The sequence below is a fragment of the Trachurus trachurus genome, assembly GCF_905171665.1.
Source record: "Trachurus trachurus genome assembly, chromosome: 24".
NCBI lineage: Eukaryota > Metazoa > Chordata > Actinopteri > Carangiformes > Carangidae > Trachurus > Trachurus trachurus.
Genome location: NC_139910.1, coordinates 20,336,006 through 20,352,798, shown reverse-complemented (window position 1 = coordinate 20,352,798; position 16,793 = coordinate 20,336,006). Strand labels below are relative to the sequence as shown.

Genomic DNA, 16,793 nt, shown 5'->3' with positions numbered 1-16,793 from the left:
CCAACAACTTTTATTACGCTCTGCTCACTCACTCTTTTGTCCGCTCCACAGAAAAAGAGAGAAAAGAATAAAAGGAGCATTGTACAGTTAAACCCTAACCTGGCATCATCGTAGTCCATTATGAGTTCCGTTTCGCTTCTCTTCCCTTACATAATCTGAACAGTAATTGAATCAATTGAAGTGAACTGAAATCAGTGAATTTTAAGCAGGATAAAGCGGGAGATAAATTTCCACTCTATTTTGTTTTCGTCCGCTGCCTGTTCCATACAAAATCTTGCCAGTCAAGCTCTGCTCTCACATGCTCTGCTGAGAACAAATACCAGAAAACACCAGATCAATCCATTAAAATATCAGTATTTAGCAAAAATGTTTTACTTGAAAAGATTTTTGAAGTATGTTTTTGAAGGGCCTAAAGATGTAATGTTGACATGTAAAGGGGGGGGGGGGGGGTGAGGATGGGGAAGAGAATGAGGACGTCGTTATTGCATTACCTGTTAACACGTCAATTCTATACTTCTTAAGACGTCAGCATTTTATTAGTTAACAGCAATAAACTACAAGGGATTGTGATTTGTTTGTTTATTTAATCATTTCTTTGGCTCCGCCAACACAAATAGTTCCGCAACTGGAAGGGAGACAAGGCTGTTGCCAGGAGCATTGCTACTAGTGGCCCCTTTTCCACCGAGCTGGTTCCAGGTCTGGTTCGGAGCCAGTGCCTGATTAGCACCGGAGCAACAGGACCAGCGTGAAGATATACAGAGACGTTATCGATACGGTATCGATATGCAGTATTCAGTCTCTGTCGTTCAGATGTGTAAAGAGTTCAGGCGGAGTCAGAGCAGCCTTGTAAACTGTTTATTCAGTCAGGATCATTCGTGTGGTGTTTTAACAGATCGATGCGATGGAGGAACCCTCTTTTTTAAATATGTCCGACGCCTGCTCACATGTATGTCCACGTTACAAAACACAGAGGGTGATAATAAACATTTCGTCAACACCTACTCCCTAACGGAGAACACAGTGATGAGCTCACACAGTTATGGATGGAAGATCAACACAGCAGATATGTCGTCTTTAAACCACAAAAACTGGTCGTACTGGGGAGGGGGGGTTGTTTCTCAGGTGGGGTCTGCAGGACCCCGTGCTTCAAAGTACATGAGACTGGAATTTCCTTACAGAGCTGTGGCCGCGCCTCCCATCTTTCACCTGACGGCTCAAGTTAGATGCCGAACTCCTTCCTCTCCAAAGGCACTTTTTTTTTTTGGACTTCCTCTGATCGTGGGTCACGACCTTTCCCATGCGCTACGATTCGGTCTCTGGTGTTCTTCCGCACAGACACCCAGCTCTGAACATCTGCTGTCGTGTTCGCACTCAGGGTGAATGAGTGATGTGATGATCTTTGCAGCACTGACTAGAACGTCCACACAAAGGAACAAATAACGTTGGGGTAGAGGGGATTGGGGTGTTATCATACAAGGTGGACAGAGGTATTTACTGACTCTTCACTGAGGTGGTTCACACGCAATGAAAATCACATTTTTTTGTTTCTATCGTTTCATCAGAGACGTGCAAGTTAAAGCAATCCTCAATACATTACAAAAGAAACAGAATTACCCTGATAACAAAGATCGAAAAAACAGCAAAGGTTGCTATTAAACTCTACTAAAATCTACAGTAAAAATAAGAAAATAAAGGCACATGTACAGCGGCAAATCATCCGTCTTTTTTCTTTTTGTGTTTTCGCTTCGTGTGTTGTGTTGGTGTGAGAAGCCGGCAGCAGCAGAGTGGCATTGTGCAGTTGGTTGCTGCCCCCACTTCTGTCTCTTCTCCCGTGAAAGATGGCTTCTTGTTGGTCTTCACTGGTCTGCCGCCGTGACAAGCTCGAACCACTGCCGGAGCGCGTCGCTCAGGGTCTCGGGCAGGGCGTTGACGTCACGCAGGATGACGTAGAAGGGGAAGGGGAACTCGTCCATGTAGGAGCGGATCTCCGGCAGCTCCCCGGGCCCTTTGAATATGGGCACCTTGATGTCCAGGATGGAGTCCTGCAGCAGAGCACAGCACCGCGGGGTTAGTCTCATAGTGTGAACATTCAAGTCAAGTCACAGTTGATTTATAAAGCAACAACCTCAATCGACTAAATACAATATAGTTAATCATGGACAATATAGTAAAATAAAACAATACAAGGAATAGTAAGAACTCCATTTAAAACGAATTTAGAATAAAAGAGTAAGTAAAAAAGAGAGAGCCAAGAGAGAAGCCATTCAGGTCACACGCTGCCATTCTCACCCGTGAGTTGGGGTTGTCCAGCACCACAAACATGACGAAGATGTTCGCGCTGCGTGCTGCTCGCACCGCCGCCATCACCCGCTCCTTCCCCTCAAGGAACAGTCCCCGGCCGTCGGAAACGACGACCAGCAGCTGAGCCGTTTCTGTGAAGGGAGGCCAGAGGTCAGAGGGCAAGTCATGCATGAAGTAGATTAGCATAAACTACAGTTTGCTCTGGTGCACTCCAGACCTGCATTTTGAGTCTTTGTCCATTTTATGTTTTTATCTGGACAACTATGTGCAGGTGCTGAATTCACAACATACACAGAGCTAAACTAGCAATAATTCAAAGTAAAGATTGTTTTTTTCCCTGCTGGGAACAAATGTATAAATTCGGGTGCTATTTGAAACCCCATATACAGAGGCTATAATCCTCCATCACTGGAGCTGGCCCATTCGAATCCCACGGTGGCCCTTTGCTTGCCTATCAATTAAAGGCAAAAAGCCCCCAAAAATATTAATAAAAGAAAAAAAAGAATCAAAAATAAATAAAAACAGATACAACATGTGTGTGAGTGTGTGCTTGCGTGTGTGTGGTTACCTGAGTTTATAGATCCTGGAATCTGCTGCCGAGCTGCGAGAAACATTTTGGTTGAAGTCTCCATGAACTGCAAAGGAGAGAGATGAACTGATCAGTCTGACAGTCACAGCACATGTCTAACAGAGCCTCAAACCAATTCAGATGAAATGATAAGAAACGGAATTGAACTAATTTTGTGACTGTTTCAACTCACTCTGGAATGTTGTTGACAGAGTTTTTATGTAAATCTGGATCTCTATGATCTACTCTCATTGAAAATATGAACCGTTCACATGGTCTGTGTATTAGTCCTATATGAAGTAAAACAGTTTGAACAGCTGGTTTGGATCAGTGTTTGTGATCTGACAGTGACACCTGGAAAGATCCTCGTACTAAGATACAACCTACACTAGGCAACCTAGGTTAGATTATACTTTATTTCATCCCCGAGGGGTTCACAGTGGAGAGCCGTGTCCTCAGGTGAGAGGGATCAGCGGTGGTGGAGGAGTCACCTGTGCTATCCTGGTCTTCTTCTGCTGGAACTGACAGAGTCTGAGGATCCGAGCGCCGGACTCGTCGGTGAACTGCTGCTGGAAGGGGTGGAGCAGCTGCACCTGCTCGCCAAAACTACACACAGGAGCAGACAGGAGGCGTGTCAATACATGGGTACAGACAACACACGCTACACAACTCAGTGTCTTCACCTTTTCTCCTGTCACTATTGTGATTCTTTTTGTGTTGAGGTCTTGGTGTTTGTCACATGGCTCCATAGTTCTCCATGTTTTTTAGCACAGTTACATCAATATTGTGTTTTCTCACCTGCACACAGACACCTGTCCAACCTCCAGCAGAGTGAGAGCGTTGATGATCACTGACAGGGACTCAAACGCCAGCTGCAACACACGCACACACACAAAGCAGCTCATGTGTTAAGATGTTCACTGACTATAAGGCGATTTTAGATGACGTGAGACAGCGGGACAGTGTTACCTGTTTGGAGTGGTTGTCCACCATGCTGGACGAATCGTCCACAGCCAGACAGATGTGGTACTCCCTCTTGCTGGGCTTGGTCCTCCTCAGCCAGATCTTGTCTTTGCGAAACTGGCTAGCGATGTAGGGGATCACCTTCCTCATGTTCAGACGCTTCCCCGTGCGGTAGTCGCCTCTGTGGAGCGGCAACGCAAAACCGTCAGCTCAGACTCTCACACGTTAACCACACTGTGTATGATCGTGATATTAGGATTGTTGGTGATTTGTTTGAGGATGAAAAATTGTTATCTCAACATTTTTAGGGCTACCTCCAGGTTGGACACTTTATTAATAGCCTAGGTTTCCCTGAAGCCCAGCCAATAGCCCTGGTTATTGACTCATTCTTGTTACAGTGTCACCATAACAGTAGAATTATTTCCTATTTCTATAGAAAACTACACTTCATCTAACACTGACAAAATTAAATATTTAAATGTTTATGGAACAGGGACTTGGCAACTGAGTTTGGAGAAGAAGCATGGTCTGATCCAATAGCGTCAGTAGGTAAGATGTTTGTGTACACCTTACCTACTGATTACGAAACATGCCCCAATCTCTTTTGACTACATACAGACAACATACAGAAGCTTCATACCTTCACTTCAACATTTATCATGTTGTAGATTCAATTGTAAACAGGTAAATTGACATTTTCAGTCTTCAACTCCCAACACATAATAAGAAAACATGTTTTTAGAAATGTTTAAAGACGTAATCTCAATCTCAAATTTCTTTCTTTAGATATCATTGATAGGACAGTTTAGAGAGACAGGAAAGCAGGTAAAGAAACTAAAGAAACATGTGACCTCGAGACTGATGGGCAAATCTGATCATTTGAGTTAAAACTTTTGACACAATCACGTAAAAATGTCTGACTGCGTTGACTGTGGTGGTGTGTGGTGCACTGACTTGAGTTTGGAGGCCTGTGTGGGCTCCAGGATGAGGCGGAGCTGCTCACACAGCTGCTGGGACAGAGCCGAGGTCAGGGTCTGGTACTGATGCCACATGGACGACGCAGCAGCCTCCTGGACACAGACAAGGACACGTTGGTCACAGGTTACAAGAGACAGAGTTAACACAGATATCACAGGTGATTGAAAACAATTAAGTCACATTAGGTAGCACTGGTACAGTATATTTATGGAGCAGTGTGGCTCCTTGTTTTGTGTGTGTTGTCCCTATGATGGTTTCACACTCTTCCAACAGCTCAGAAATAGATGTGGATGTAAACATAATAGGATTTAAAATACTAAATGCTTACTTTTTTAAAACATTTTTTAAATCAGCTCTACAATATATGAAGTGCGTTGATATGAAAACCCCATGACTCATTTAATGTCAGGGACTCCCCACCAGTGGGTCAGAGGTGAAGAAGCAGTTCCAGCTGTGTTTGACCTCTAGATCAGTGGTTCTCAACCAGGGGTCCGCGGACCCCTAGTGGTCCGTGGTGTAATTGCAAGGGGTCCGTGAAAATATCCGCCGGACCTTCCAATCCGGCCCACGAGTTTTAATAGTTTGTGTATTGTATTTCTCCATCTGTGTGCGCCTGTAAGTCAATGCGCTGGGACACGAAAACACGCTCAAAGTGTTTGTGTGTGCCTGTCAGCCCCAGCACTGGGATAAGGACAGGCCCAGGTACCGCCGGCTGGACTCGGCTCGCAGGGTTTTCCCTGTCTGCAAAGGCCGTGGGTGATTTTGGCCGCCGCCTTGTTTCAACTGTGTGCACTGTGCATCATGCATGAGGGGCCATTGAGATAAAGCGTCTTTTGCGCGCGCTCAAACCCATTCAATGTAGACGCGCGTCATGCACGCTCCCAACTCAAAAGCTGTAGCGGTGCGCGGTTGTTTTTCCGTGCACGTCCACAGCGCACAGCTGCACGGACCTGCTTCTCCCCCGGTGTTGTGTCCCGCTGTCTTCGGCCTGTGTCTCTCCTACTGTTTCCCACTGAGCTCTGCCTCGTTTGAAAGGTGAAGGAAGCCCGTGTGTGGAAAGACGTCGCCTGTTACGTGAGCTGGAATTACTGAATTGTTTGTTGTTGTTGCTACTTTCAAGTTGAAAAAAGAGGAGAGACGTCGCCTCCAAGATGTACAATGTGTGTTATAGAAGAGAAACACATGTAAGGAGTCAGGACCAATGACTTGTATCATCACAACAGACCTGATGGTCAGCAAAATGATGATGATAAATGATGATAGGCTAATGTCAAGATTTTTCATTTTATATCATACAAAACACCAAAGATGTGTATAATTGAAAATGATGTGCACTAGTACTGTAAAATAAAAATATAAAATATAAACAACCAAATTATTAGGGAAAAAGGTTCATTCAGTTTCAATCAGGCCCCTCAAGGTGTCTGCAGCCACTGCATAAGTATGTTTTTTTTTTTTGTTCTGGAAGTTACAACTGAAAGCTTATATTTGCCTCAACGAGTAAATAAATGCCATAATGCAATTTAAAATGCATTTTTCCCCCCTGTTTCTATCAAATTGCAAATTGGAGGGGGGGGGGGGGGGGGTCCTCAGGGTCGATCAAAAATATGCAGGGGGTCCCGGACCCCAAAAAGGTTGAGAACCACTGCTCTAGATACATCATCACCTGGATCAATAAGAAACTTGTCGTGTCATGAATCTTACATGGTTAATCCTATAAATACCTATTATTTGAACATGCCCGACATGGTCATGTTTTATACTGAGTTCTACTTGGACGCAGCCTGTGGGACCACAGACACTTTGTACCGGTCTCACCTCCTCCTGAGTTCCTGGAGCCAGTTTGTGCCAGGACTCCAGCTGCAGCTCCATCTCCCTCCTGATCTCCTCTGGGTCTCTTTCAGCTTCCTGCAAACACACACACACACACACTCAGTACATCTGAAGAACCAAATTATGGCCTTAATCCGTCTCTAACTGGACTACTAAAACGCCCAGATAATGGAGTCGGAAACCAATTTTCTTCCACATGTATTCACCTTAATCTTACTGAAACTGGACAATGAATGTGCGCATGCTTCACAGCAGTAAAGACGGCACAAAGTGTAGCATATATATAATACATCAACAGTGAGGACAGAGGCTGCAGCTACAATGTGCGACCTCTGACTGTCAGTGGACGGACTAATGCGAGACGCTCTGACTGTCCTCTACCTGCACGGTGTCCAGCAGCAGCTCAGGAACGGTGTGGATGGTGGACTCTGTGCTCCTCTCCGCTCCCTCTTCTCTGGGATGTTGTCGGTCCTTCAACCTCTCCTCCTCTTCCTCCTCCTCTCCCTGCCTCTGCACCTCCATCTCTCCGCTGTCTGCCCCTGCATGGGAGGAAGAGGAGGGAGACGTTAAAGGATGTGCAGCATTAATTAAAGCAACAAAAAAAAGTCAGTGTTGTGTGATCTGATCGGTGTCATCATCATCATCAGGAGAAGAAGTCGTGTTGTGACCTTTCTTGGAGGCTTTAGCAGAGTCCAACTGCTCAGGCTTCAGTTCCTGAACCTCAGCAGCCTGGAGGTCTTCTTCCTGGTCCTCTGTTTCCATGGCGACATCCTCTTCGTTCTGGTCATCCTCCTGGTCCTGTGGCGCCCCCGCTGCTTTCTGCTGGTCTGCGCTCGCCACATCTGGAAACGGAGGAAGCAGCAAACACCACGTTCATTCACCCACTGAGCCCTGAACCCTGTGATCTGAGCTGTGTGTGTGTGTGTGTGTGTGTGTGTGTGTGTGTGTGTGTGTGTGTGGTGCAGAGCGACCACTGACCGTATGTCTGGGTGTCGTACGACGTCTCTCCCTGCTTGATGTGTTCGTACAGGTCTGATTCCTGCTGGGCCGAGCTTTGCCTGTCGTCTGAACTCGTGTCCTTGCTGCTCTCCACCGTGCGCAGACGCTTGTTGACGCGTTCGTTGTAGTCGCCTGTGGATCGCTCGTTGTCGGCCTGGCCAGGTTTCCTCTTGAAGCTCTGGAAGTATTTTTTTATACGATGAATACTTTATTTGGATTTTTGAATATCACACATTACAAGTATATATGTAGCAAATGTTTGGTTGTATAACAATTAATGTTGAGACTTGTATACAGAAAGTAGTTTTTTTTGCACTCAAGCAAACAAAAAACAAGACAAAAATAACCTAACAAAAATAAAACAGGACAACAAAACAAAAACACAATTTAAAAAAAGGGGAAAAAAGAGGATGAAGACAAAAAACAATGACAGATCATAACGTGTTACATGCTCAGTGATGCTAGGTGTAGTGTTCAGAATGATGATCATATCTCCTAATGTGGGATAGGAATCGCTGAAGCTCTGGAAATCTGAAACTGGTGAGATGGACTGAAAAACAGAGGGAGGGAAGAAATCTGTGCTGTGGGAGTGCTGGGTCATACCTGAGTCTTGCTCTGAGGCTGTCTCTGTGAAGCCATCCTGGCCGTCAGCTTGGACTGGTGGCCCTCTGACTCGCTGGCATCAGCTGCTCCACTACCATGTTCCTAGCACACAGGAGCAACTCAAATATGTTACATGTGAGGGTGGACTCTCTGTTTTGGAGGTGTTAACCAAGAGGAGGAGTTAGATTAAAAGTAAAACTTTTTTTTCTATGTTTATGTTTAAAATCGTTTAGGAAAGAAACACATTTCTTTTTTTCTACTTCTTATGTATGTATAATCACACAATAAACACACATTTTGAGAACATTGAAGTCGAACCAGTGAAGGCCGGAGCCCATATGGGACATGGTCTCGAACCACTCACCCACCAGAACACCCCTTACTTTTCCTGTTTAAATCCTATTGCAATTATTTTCAGTGAGTGGATGAGTGCAGTGCGGAGCGGAGGAAGAGCTCTTTACCTCTTTGGCCTGGTCTCTCTCCGACGCCTCTCCTCCCAGCTCCACAGCTGTGTCACTCTGGAGGTTCTCCTCTCCGGTCTGACCCTCTCTGTTGTGCTCCTTCCTCTCAGCCGACTCCGGCTGCTCCTCATCGTCAGCCCCACCCTCCTCCTCCTCATCCTGTCAGCATGAAGAGGTCATCAGAGTCAAACGCAAAACAAACCCATGTGTGGAGACTCTTGGATAGCTCTGTGTTGATGAGCTTCAGTAGATCCTTCACATACACACCTTTGGTTTTTGACCTTTGTCATTTGGCACAGTCAGGTCTTCATCTTTTCCTGCCTCCTCTCCTCTCCTCTCCTTCTCTTCCTCCTCCTCTTTCTCAGCAGACTCTTCATCTGCCTCAGCTTCCCCTCCTTCTCCCTTCCCCTCCTCCTCTTCAGTCTTGGACTCCTGATCCTTCTCGTCTCCTGGCTGGTCAGCCTGGTCCTCCTGCATCTCCTCGGCTCCCTGCTCCTCCTCTCCGTCTTTCTCTCCATCCTCCTTCCCATCCAGGTCCATGGCTTTCTCATCGATGTCCAAGGGATTCTCCTCTGAAGAGGGAAACATGTGTAAATAGAGGCACTCTGACATTTTCAAACACAAGTTACCCCTGAAACAAATGATCCATTACATTATCAATTCTGATCACCGTATTTTCCGGAGTATATGTCAGAGTATTAGTCGCATCTGTCAAAAAATGCGTTGCAAAGAGGAAAAAAACATATATAAGTTGCATCGGTCTGTAAATCGCATTTATTTTTGAAACATTTCATACGAATCCCAAAACAAACATTTAATCTGGAAATATTATTCAGTTAGTCTACACAATAGCCTGAAACTATTCTGCCAATCAATTGCAGCTTGAATCATGAATCATTGAAATCAGCTTGTTGCAACGGCAGAGCAGCCGAAAAAGGTAAAACTGCTGTGAAAACGAATAAGAAGAAGACTGATGTTGTTACAGTGAGCTAACCGTGCCTGTGTGTTTCAGTGTGGCTATTTCTGTGTGGAGGCACTAACTCCAGCCTGTACATGCATCTTTAAGTTGAGCGTCAAGTCTCACCGTCTCCTTCTCCTTCTCCCTCTCCCTCTCCGTCGTCTCCGGCCTCCTCGTCTTGGTCCAGGTTGAGATCCTCGGGCAGATCCATGGCCTCGGGCTCGGGTCTCTTGTCCTGCTGACCGTGGTAGGGGTCCACTTCATTCTCATCAAACTCCCTCTGAGAAACGAAGCGATCAGATCACAGATCAGACACAGTGAAGCCATAAAATATTCAAACGTGTTCAGCTCAGGCTCAAACTGACCTCGTCTCCCTGCTCGTGGATCTTCTCTTTCTCCTCCTCGTTCATCTGTTCGTCTTTGTCCTGGTTTTTCTTGTCTTTGTTGGGGTCCGCAGCGTCCAGGTTGTCGTCTTTGGCCACCAGCTCTGATTCGCCCTGACACAGAACCCACAGCAGGAAATCAGGACACAGCTTCGAAAGCCACATCTGAAAACACTCAAAACGCTTTCTTGATAACCTGCTTCATCCTGTACCTGGTCCATGCCCTGACCAGACTCCTCCTCCTTATCGCTTCCCTCCTCCTGGTCGTCCTCGTCGTCTCCCCACATCCTCTCATCCAGAGTGTCAGTCTGGCCCTCACCCAGGTCGCCCATCTTTTTGTCCAGCTCTTCCTTTTCCTCTTTATCTGACTCATCATCTTCACCTGCAAATGATGAAGGAAAAGGATCTTTTTTCAGCAGTGATTCTGGAAGACGTTTCTGTTAAAATTTGACTCCATTGTTTTTAATAAATGTGTTTTTAATTTCTGATAATCCTCGCTCGTCTACTGATCTTTTGTATTTCAGCAACAAAGTGTTTGCATTCTCTGGAGCCAGGAGAAAGGAACCAGAGGTCAAGAGGCAAATAAACCAGATATAGATCAGACAAAAAAAAGACAGCACCACGTCACCTGGTTCGTTCTCATCCCCATCATGCATCTGGCCGTCGAAGTCCTCCGACATTTCTATTGCGTTGTCTTCGGCCTTGATGTTCTCTTTATCCTGTTGTTCTTCCTTTTCCTGGCCCTCCTGAGACGTGTCCTCCACCTGGGAGAGGAGGAAATATCAGAAGCACCTTGATGAGAAATGTTGGTCAAACTATTTTATCCAGATTATAGAACATAATCACCTGTTAAAAGACTCTCAAAGACTTATTATCGCTGTCTTTATTACAGCAGTTTGTTAAGATCAACATCATTTCAGTTAGACATCGTCATGCCCAAGAATTCTAGTTGTATTTACTGTAGTTGTTGTCTTGTGTCTATGTGGTCTCGTGTTTTATTTTTGAAATCTCACCCGCCTGCTGGTCTGATTGTTTCCCTCTGTTCCCCATTACCTTGTGTGTATATATAGTCTGCGTTTCCCATCATTCTGTGCCAGTTTGTCTTGCCAAAGAACAAGCGTGAGCTTCCTACCTCTGTCTTGTCAGGTTTTGTATTATTTTGACACCATGGCAGTGTTTTTTTTCTCCCTTTTTGTTATAACCAGTTTTTCCTCACGAGTGATTTCCTTTGGTTATTTGTTAATAAAAAAAAATTTATTTTGCACTTTTCCTTCCGAGTTGTGCATATGGGTCCAGTCCTAGATTTTAATTTTTTGTTTTTTTGCCCCTACATCCACAGGTTGGTAGAATTATTTGTAAAAAAGAAAAAAAAAAAGCTTCATCACCTGATCTTCGTTCTCAATCTTGTCACTGACGTCTTTGTTGCCCTCGCCCTCTCCTATGCCGCCACCCTCGTAGTCGTGAAACTCTGTGGCTCCTTCTCCGTCTCCTCCGGCCATCAGCTCCTGAGGGAGGCAGAAACCCTGAGGGAGGGGAGGACACAGCAAACATTTAGTGAGTGCTTTCACTTAATAAAACCTTGTAGTGTTATTTTATAGTAAGGCTGGGAAGGTTGTGATGTGTCTGCACCTTCTGAGCGAGGTCGGTGAAGATGCTGGCCAGGACGGACAGCAGTTTTCCTGTGCTCCTGTGAGCTCCCAGTGACACGGCCAGGTAGTACCGCACCAGGTCAGCGTAGATCCCAAGCAGAGGCTCCAGACGCACCAGCATCCTGCACATCCTGTTCACCTCCTGGAGACGCACACAGCGGTAACATGAGACACATTAAAGCCACCTACCGATGTGTATTCAGAGGCCATCAAGATAAGAAAGGATCAGGAGCTCCACATCATATACAATTTTATGTTGCGTGTACCTGCAGCTGTGCTGGTTGACATGTGTCTCTGTGTGTCCTCAGGCTGCTCAGCATCTTCTCCAGCCTGCCGTTAACATCTCCCAAGCTCAGAGCCTCCACCTCGGCCTCCAGCTCCTCCTCCAGGAGTCGAGCCAGGTGACCAGGCTTCAGCAGGTCCTCCACAGGCTCTTCATCCTCCTCCTCTTCTGCTCCCTCTGAACACATAGAATAACTTTGTCAACTCAACAACATCAAAGACGTCCAAGAAAGGAGTCATTTGTAACAGGGTGGCTTCAGACCATTGTTGCTTTTGCAGCACAAGAACTTATTTCCCCCCCCCCCCCCCCCCCCCCTTTTTTTCTTTGTACAGACAATGGTTATTTAAATGGTGGCTTAATAAATGTACTTATAAATTGAACGTGTATTTGAAGAAACATATTTGACAGGGTCACGTCTGTCATATATCAAATTTTCATATGGGTTTTAACTGTGATTTCTAACAGTATGGACATGTATGTATAGTTATTATGATCTTATATTGACTGTTATGTATGCAATATGAGAACATAACAGATGTACGCGTGAATAAACTAGTAGTACTATACAGTACATAGGAGATTTAAAAAGTAAAATTTATCTGGCACATATAAACTGTATACTAGTGGGTTATACATGACTCTATGTTTGTGTTATAAATATGTTACACATTCATGAAAAATACATATAATTTACATATATGTCACTATATGGAATTGTGCTAAGCAGCACAAGAAGGTCTAACACAGGGTGACAGACTGGAGGCCACAGTGAGGTGCTTCCATCCTCACCTCTCTTGACGCCTTCATGCTGCTCTTTCTGTTGCTCTCTCTCCTGTCTCTTCACCAGCGTCTGCACAGCGCACAGCACCGTGTTGATGTTTGTCTCCAGCTGGGAAGAGAACTCGGCGGAGCAGGGAGACTGGTGATCTGTCACACAGGGAGAGGAGGAGAGGTGGATGATGACACAGACTCGTTCAGTAGCAGAGCAGAGTGTGTGGGACGACCGGCCCCCGCGCTCACCTGTGTGCTGGTGTCCCAGAGAGAGCAGCTGGGTCTTCCAGGTGGTGAACTCAGTGATGTCGGCCTCCACCTGTCCTCTGACATACTGCAGGCTCTGGGTGATGGTCGGCTGGTTGTCTGCGCTCCCGACGCACGTGGCTGGGATGAAGAGCTGCTCCACGCTGGGCATCTGAGCTGCTACAGCCCCCAGCTGGTCGAAGCTTGAACAGCACGTTCCAAAATGGTTCCTGTGGAAAGATAACAGTGTTGTCAGGACTGCTGGGGCTGGCCATCAGATTTTTAAAGGCGCGACACTACAGGCAAAAACAGTGTTTTTTAAGCACCGATCAATTTGAGCTATAAATCTCCACTTCAGCAACACTAACAGACAACAAACCTACCAGTTTTATTCCTGTCTATATTCTCAAGGTTATTTTACAGAGGGGATTGTTGATATATCATTCACAGCCTGATTTATACAACATTTTATTACTAAAACCATGGCGAAATTTGATTTTTTAGTGCTGGTGACAGTGTTTTCTCATTTACAGAGTAATAAAACGAGATATCCAACATCCCCTCTGTAAAAAATTCTGACACTAATATGTCAACAAAATAAGAACACGAATTTTGAAAGGGGCTTTATCCATTATTCAGTTTTCTGTTCTGGAAATGTATGCAAATAAGCACATATTTAATTAGATATCGCCTCGTTTACATATTTAAACATAAAATTTGACAGAACTTGTCATACAATTTTTTTTTGTCTTACTGTAAGTGATAAACTTGTGATGTTTCATGGTGATATCTGTTAGTTTAATTTTTACCCTATTCCACCTGTAGTGTCTCACCTAAACTCCAGATTTGTTATAGTTTTCTTTTACCATGTGTGGAGTACTCTCTCTGAGGTCTGTTGAGCCACAGAGTCCAGCTCCACCTTCAGGCGCTCCGTCTGCGTCAACATTGCGGTGACGCGCTGGTGTAGCTGGCACCAGGTGGCATCTCCCCTCCTCATTAGACAACCGGGGGGCTGGCGTTGTGCCGCCAGAGGGGACGGGCACCTCAGGGTGTGCTGCCTGCAGCCGCTGGACTCCTCCTTCTGCTGCAGGTCCTCGGGGCAGCACTGCAGCAGCCAGGCCAGCTGCTGCAGGAGAGTGGAGCACTGGGCAGCGAGCGCCTGGCCTCTGCTGACCCAGCCCCGCAGAGAGGCTTGGGGAGGGAGGGTACAGCCTGGGTCCTTACTGTCACTCTCCAGGTCAGTCTTGATGCCCTGTATGCTGCTTGTTAGCCTCCTGATGAGACACAGAGAGACAACAGGTCACAATCCAGTAATAAACTACTTACTGTAATCTGCACATCCACAAAGATTTGTGACCATGTTTGTCTTCTGTGTAAACAAATAGATAAAAAATAAACCCTAACCCAACCTCTTGTTGGAGAATGTGTAATCAACTGTTTTATTATGGGGAACTACTACCAAACGTTCCTGCAATTTCCTCCTTCCTGTATACTGTCAATTAAGGGAATTGCTTATTAAGACAACTTCATCTAAATCCCTGAAAATGTATATGAAAATGTCCAACATTTTTATCAAACAAACAAAAAACAAAGCAAATGTTAATGTTGAACTCAATGGTGTACGGTTTAAACTTTCTGTTAGGAAAAAACATAGAAAGAGGCACCATTATCTTCTCCTTCTAGCTGAAAACAGAATTTCCTTACAGGAACACCGGCACTTGAACAACAGTCATTCATTAATGTGTTAGACATGTGGTGCTGACCTGAGCTGGACCCACTGCTCAGTGAGTTTGGCCAGACGTCGCCTCTGTCTGAGGAGCAGCTTGAACATGTGAGAGGTGAAACCTCTGCAGCGCTCGATGTTTCCCAGACCCACCTCCTGCAACGAGACAATAACACACACTTCAAAAACTGACCTAACTTTTACATAGAAATCTGTCAGAGCAGACACACAGTGTGCTGAATCTCACCTTCGCAGGGTGCTGCAGAGCTGTCTGCATGGCTGCTCTCCTGGCCCATGACCGGTAAAAGTATTTCTGACACCCATCCCAGGCTGTCAGCAGCTCTGTGAACAACCTGCAACATCAACGATACAGTGAAAATAGTGCAGAGATTCAAGACAACTTTATTAATCCCTTAAAGGGCAATTTCATTTGGAGAGTAACTGGTTCTTATCATGTACCTGAATTAAAGCTGGTTTTGTAGTGAAATTAAAAATAGCTAATAAAAGCTACCTGTTTACTTAGTTTACATGCCGCTAATTACGTGATTATGTCAAGAAAAAACAAGTAATTGTGTCATAATGTCTAGAAATAGCCTAGAAATAATGATCAATTTTATAGTAATGTCAAGAAATATAGACAAGAAATAACAATTGATTGTGTAGAAATAGCCCATAAATAATTGATTATAATTGACAACTGCAAGGATGGTGGAGAAAAATTCTGGAATTTCCCCAAAAAATTCAAAGCATGGCATGTGTAATCTTTTGCCTGTATGAAAAACATGACATTAGTATGAAATTGACCGTTATTTCTAGGCTATTTCTTGACATTATCACATAATTAGCGGCCTGTAAATTAAAGGGTTACCAGATTTTTTTCTAACATAGCACACAGCAGGCAAACAAAACCACACATAGCATCAGCTGACGGCGTTGGACCAAAACAACCCAGTTAGTTGTTAGTGTGTTAACGTGTTGTATTTACATGCTCTCAGCCTGCTCCTGGTTGCTGACGGCAGACAGAGCGGTGCTCATCTCCAGCGGCTGCATACAGAGGGTTTTCTCTGGGTCAGCTGTTCTGTTCCACGTCAGGCCCTTACGGTACGACAAACCTGGGTCGAAGATAAAGAGGCTTGTCAGACATTTTTTGTTTCATCAAACAGGTCAAAACATGACCTGTCATCACCTCTGAGTCCGAGAGGGAAACTTCACCTATTTCCGTGAGCATCTTGAACAGCTCGGACAGAGCTCTTTGCTTCTGCTGCAGGATGTGCTTCACCTCGGCCTTCTGCTTCTCCTTCTCCGCCGTCATGTCGATGGAGAGGCTCTGCAGGTCCCGCAGGTTACTGATGACCTCAACTGAAAAGAAAAACAATTGCAAATCAGATTTTTGTTTCTCTTTAAAAAATAAAAAATAAAAAATCCTTTAAGATCAAAAACAAGGAGCCTCATGTTCAGTAAGGTCACCATGAGACCAAGTCACTTTGTTCAGTAAATTAGATTGAGTTAGAGTGGCTTTGATACCAGTGAAGAAGTCCAGGTCTTCAGCTAACTCAGGCACTGGGTTTTTCTTCAGCAGCTGGACACACATTTTCTTCATCTTCCTGGACAGGACGGGCAGACGTCCCTGTAGAGACGACGCTTCAACTCCCTCCTCCGGGTCTTCGTTCTGAAATGCATGGTTATTCAGAAACATACAGTCTATGTAACTAAATGATTAAATACTGAGTTAAAATATAAAATAAGACCAGAGTGGATGAGAAAACACACTCTGCATCTTCTGTGAGACTTGTACCTGCAGATCTCTGCCTTTCCCAGGCAGGGTGCTCTTCAGCGCCCGGTGGACTCTGTGGATGGGTGTGTCTTCTGGGTTGGCGTCTTTACTGTCTAAGCTTGTGCTGCTCTCCTGTTCCACCAGAGCAGGAATACTGGGACCACTCAGAGCCTCCTCCAACTTCTTGACAAACTTGAAGAGAGTCCTGGGAGAAGACATACAGTTAGATTATAGCTACAAGCACCGATAAGCAGCAAGCATATCATATGACTTTTACTGCATGCAGTTGTGTCATAATTG

The 16,793-nt window shown here is 45.1% G+C and overlaps 1 protein-coding gene across 1 annotated transcript in view; it reads right to left on the bottom strand.

The window, feature by feature from the left end:
• Positions 1 to 857: 857 nt before the first annotated feature.
• The window catches only part of mdn1 (midasin AAA ATPase 1), a 53,535-nt gene continuing 37,599 nt past the window's right edge, over positions 858 to 16,793 (bottom strand). Inside the window, exons 73-102 of the mRNA XM_084000984.1 lie at positions 16,515 to 16,698; positions 16,244 to 16,388; positions 15,932 to 16,078; positions 15,705 to 15,831; positions 14,967 to 15,072; positions 14,760 to 14,875; positions 13,863 to 14,270; positions 13,000 to 13,226; positions 12,769 to 12,906; positions 11,963 to 12,156; positions 11,677 to 11,838; positions 11,433 to 11,570; positions 10,676 to 10,811; positions 10,260 to 10,429; positions 10,030 to 10,161; positions 9,791 to 9,944; positions 8,974 to 9,278; positions 8,707 to 8,865; positions 8,246 to 8,347; positions 7,622 to 7,820; positions 7,312 to 7,485; positions 7,025 to 7,182; positions 6,629 to 6,718; positions 4,787 to 4,902; positions 3,839 to 4,013; positions 3,668 to 3,741; positions 3,361 to 3,475; positions 2,870 to 2,936; positions 2,290 to 2,432; positions 858 to 2,042 (exon numbers count right to left, since the gene is read on the bottom strand). Coding sequence (XP_083857110.1) covers positions 1,857 to 2,042; positions 2,290 to 2,432; positions 2,870 to 2,936; positions 3,361 to 3,475; positions 3,668 to 3,741; positions 3,839 to 4,013; positions 4,787 to 4,902; positions 6,629 to 6,718; positions 7,025 to 7,182; positions 7,312 to 7,485; positions 7,622 to 7,820; positions 8,246 to 8,347; positions 8,707 to 8,865; positions 8,974 to 9,278; positions 9,791 to 9,944; positions 10,030 to 10,161; positions 10,260 to 10,429; positions 10,676 to 10,811; positions 11,433 to 11,570; positions 11,677 to 11,838; positions 11,963 to 12,156; positions 12,769 to 12,906; positions 13,000 to 13,226; positions 13,863 to 14,270; positions 14,760 to 14,875; positions 14,967 to 15,072; positions 15,705 to 15,831; positions 15,932 to 16,078; positions 16,244 to 16,388; positions 16,515 to 16,698 — 4,747 coding nt within the window. The 3' untranslated portion in view covers positions 858 to 1,856. The remainder of the gene's footprint in view (positions 2,043 to 2,289; positions 2,433 to 2,869; positions 2,937 to 3,360; positions 3,476 to 3,667; positions 3,742 to 3,838; positions 4,014 to 4,786; positions 4,903 to 6,628; positions 6,719 to 7,024; positions 7,183 to 7,311; positions 7,486 to 7,621; positions 7,821 to 8,245; positions 8,348 to 8,706; positions 8,866 to 8,973; positions 9,279 to 9,790; positions 9,945 to 10,029; positions 10,162 to 10,259; positions 10,430 to 10,675; positions 10,812 to 11,432; positions 11,571 to 11,676; positions 11,839 to 11,962; positions 12,157 to 12,768; positions 12,907 to 12,999; positions 13,227 to 13,862; positions 14,271 to 14,759; positions 14,876 to 14,966; positions 15,073 to 15,704; positions 15,832 to 15,931; positions 16,079 to 16,243; positions 16,389 to 16,514; positions 16,699 to 16,793) is intronic.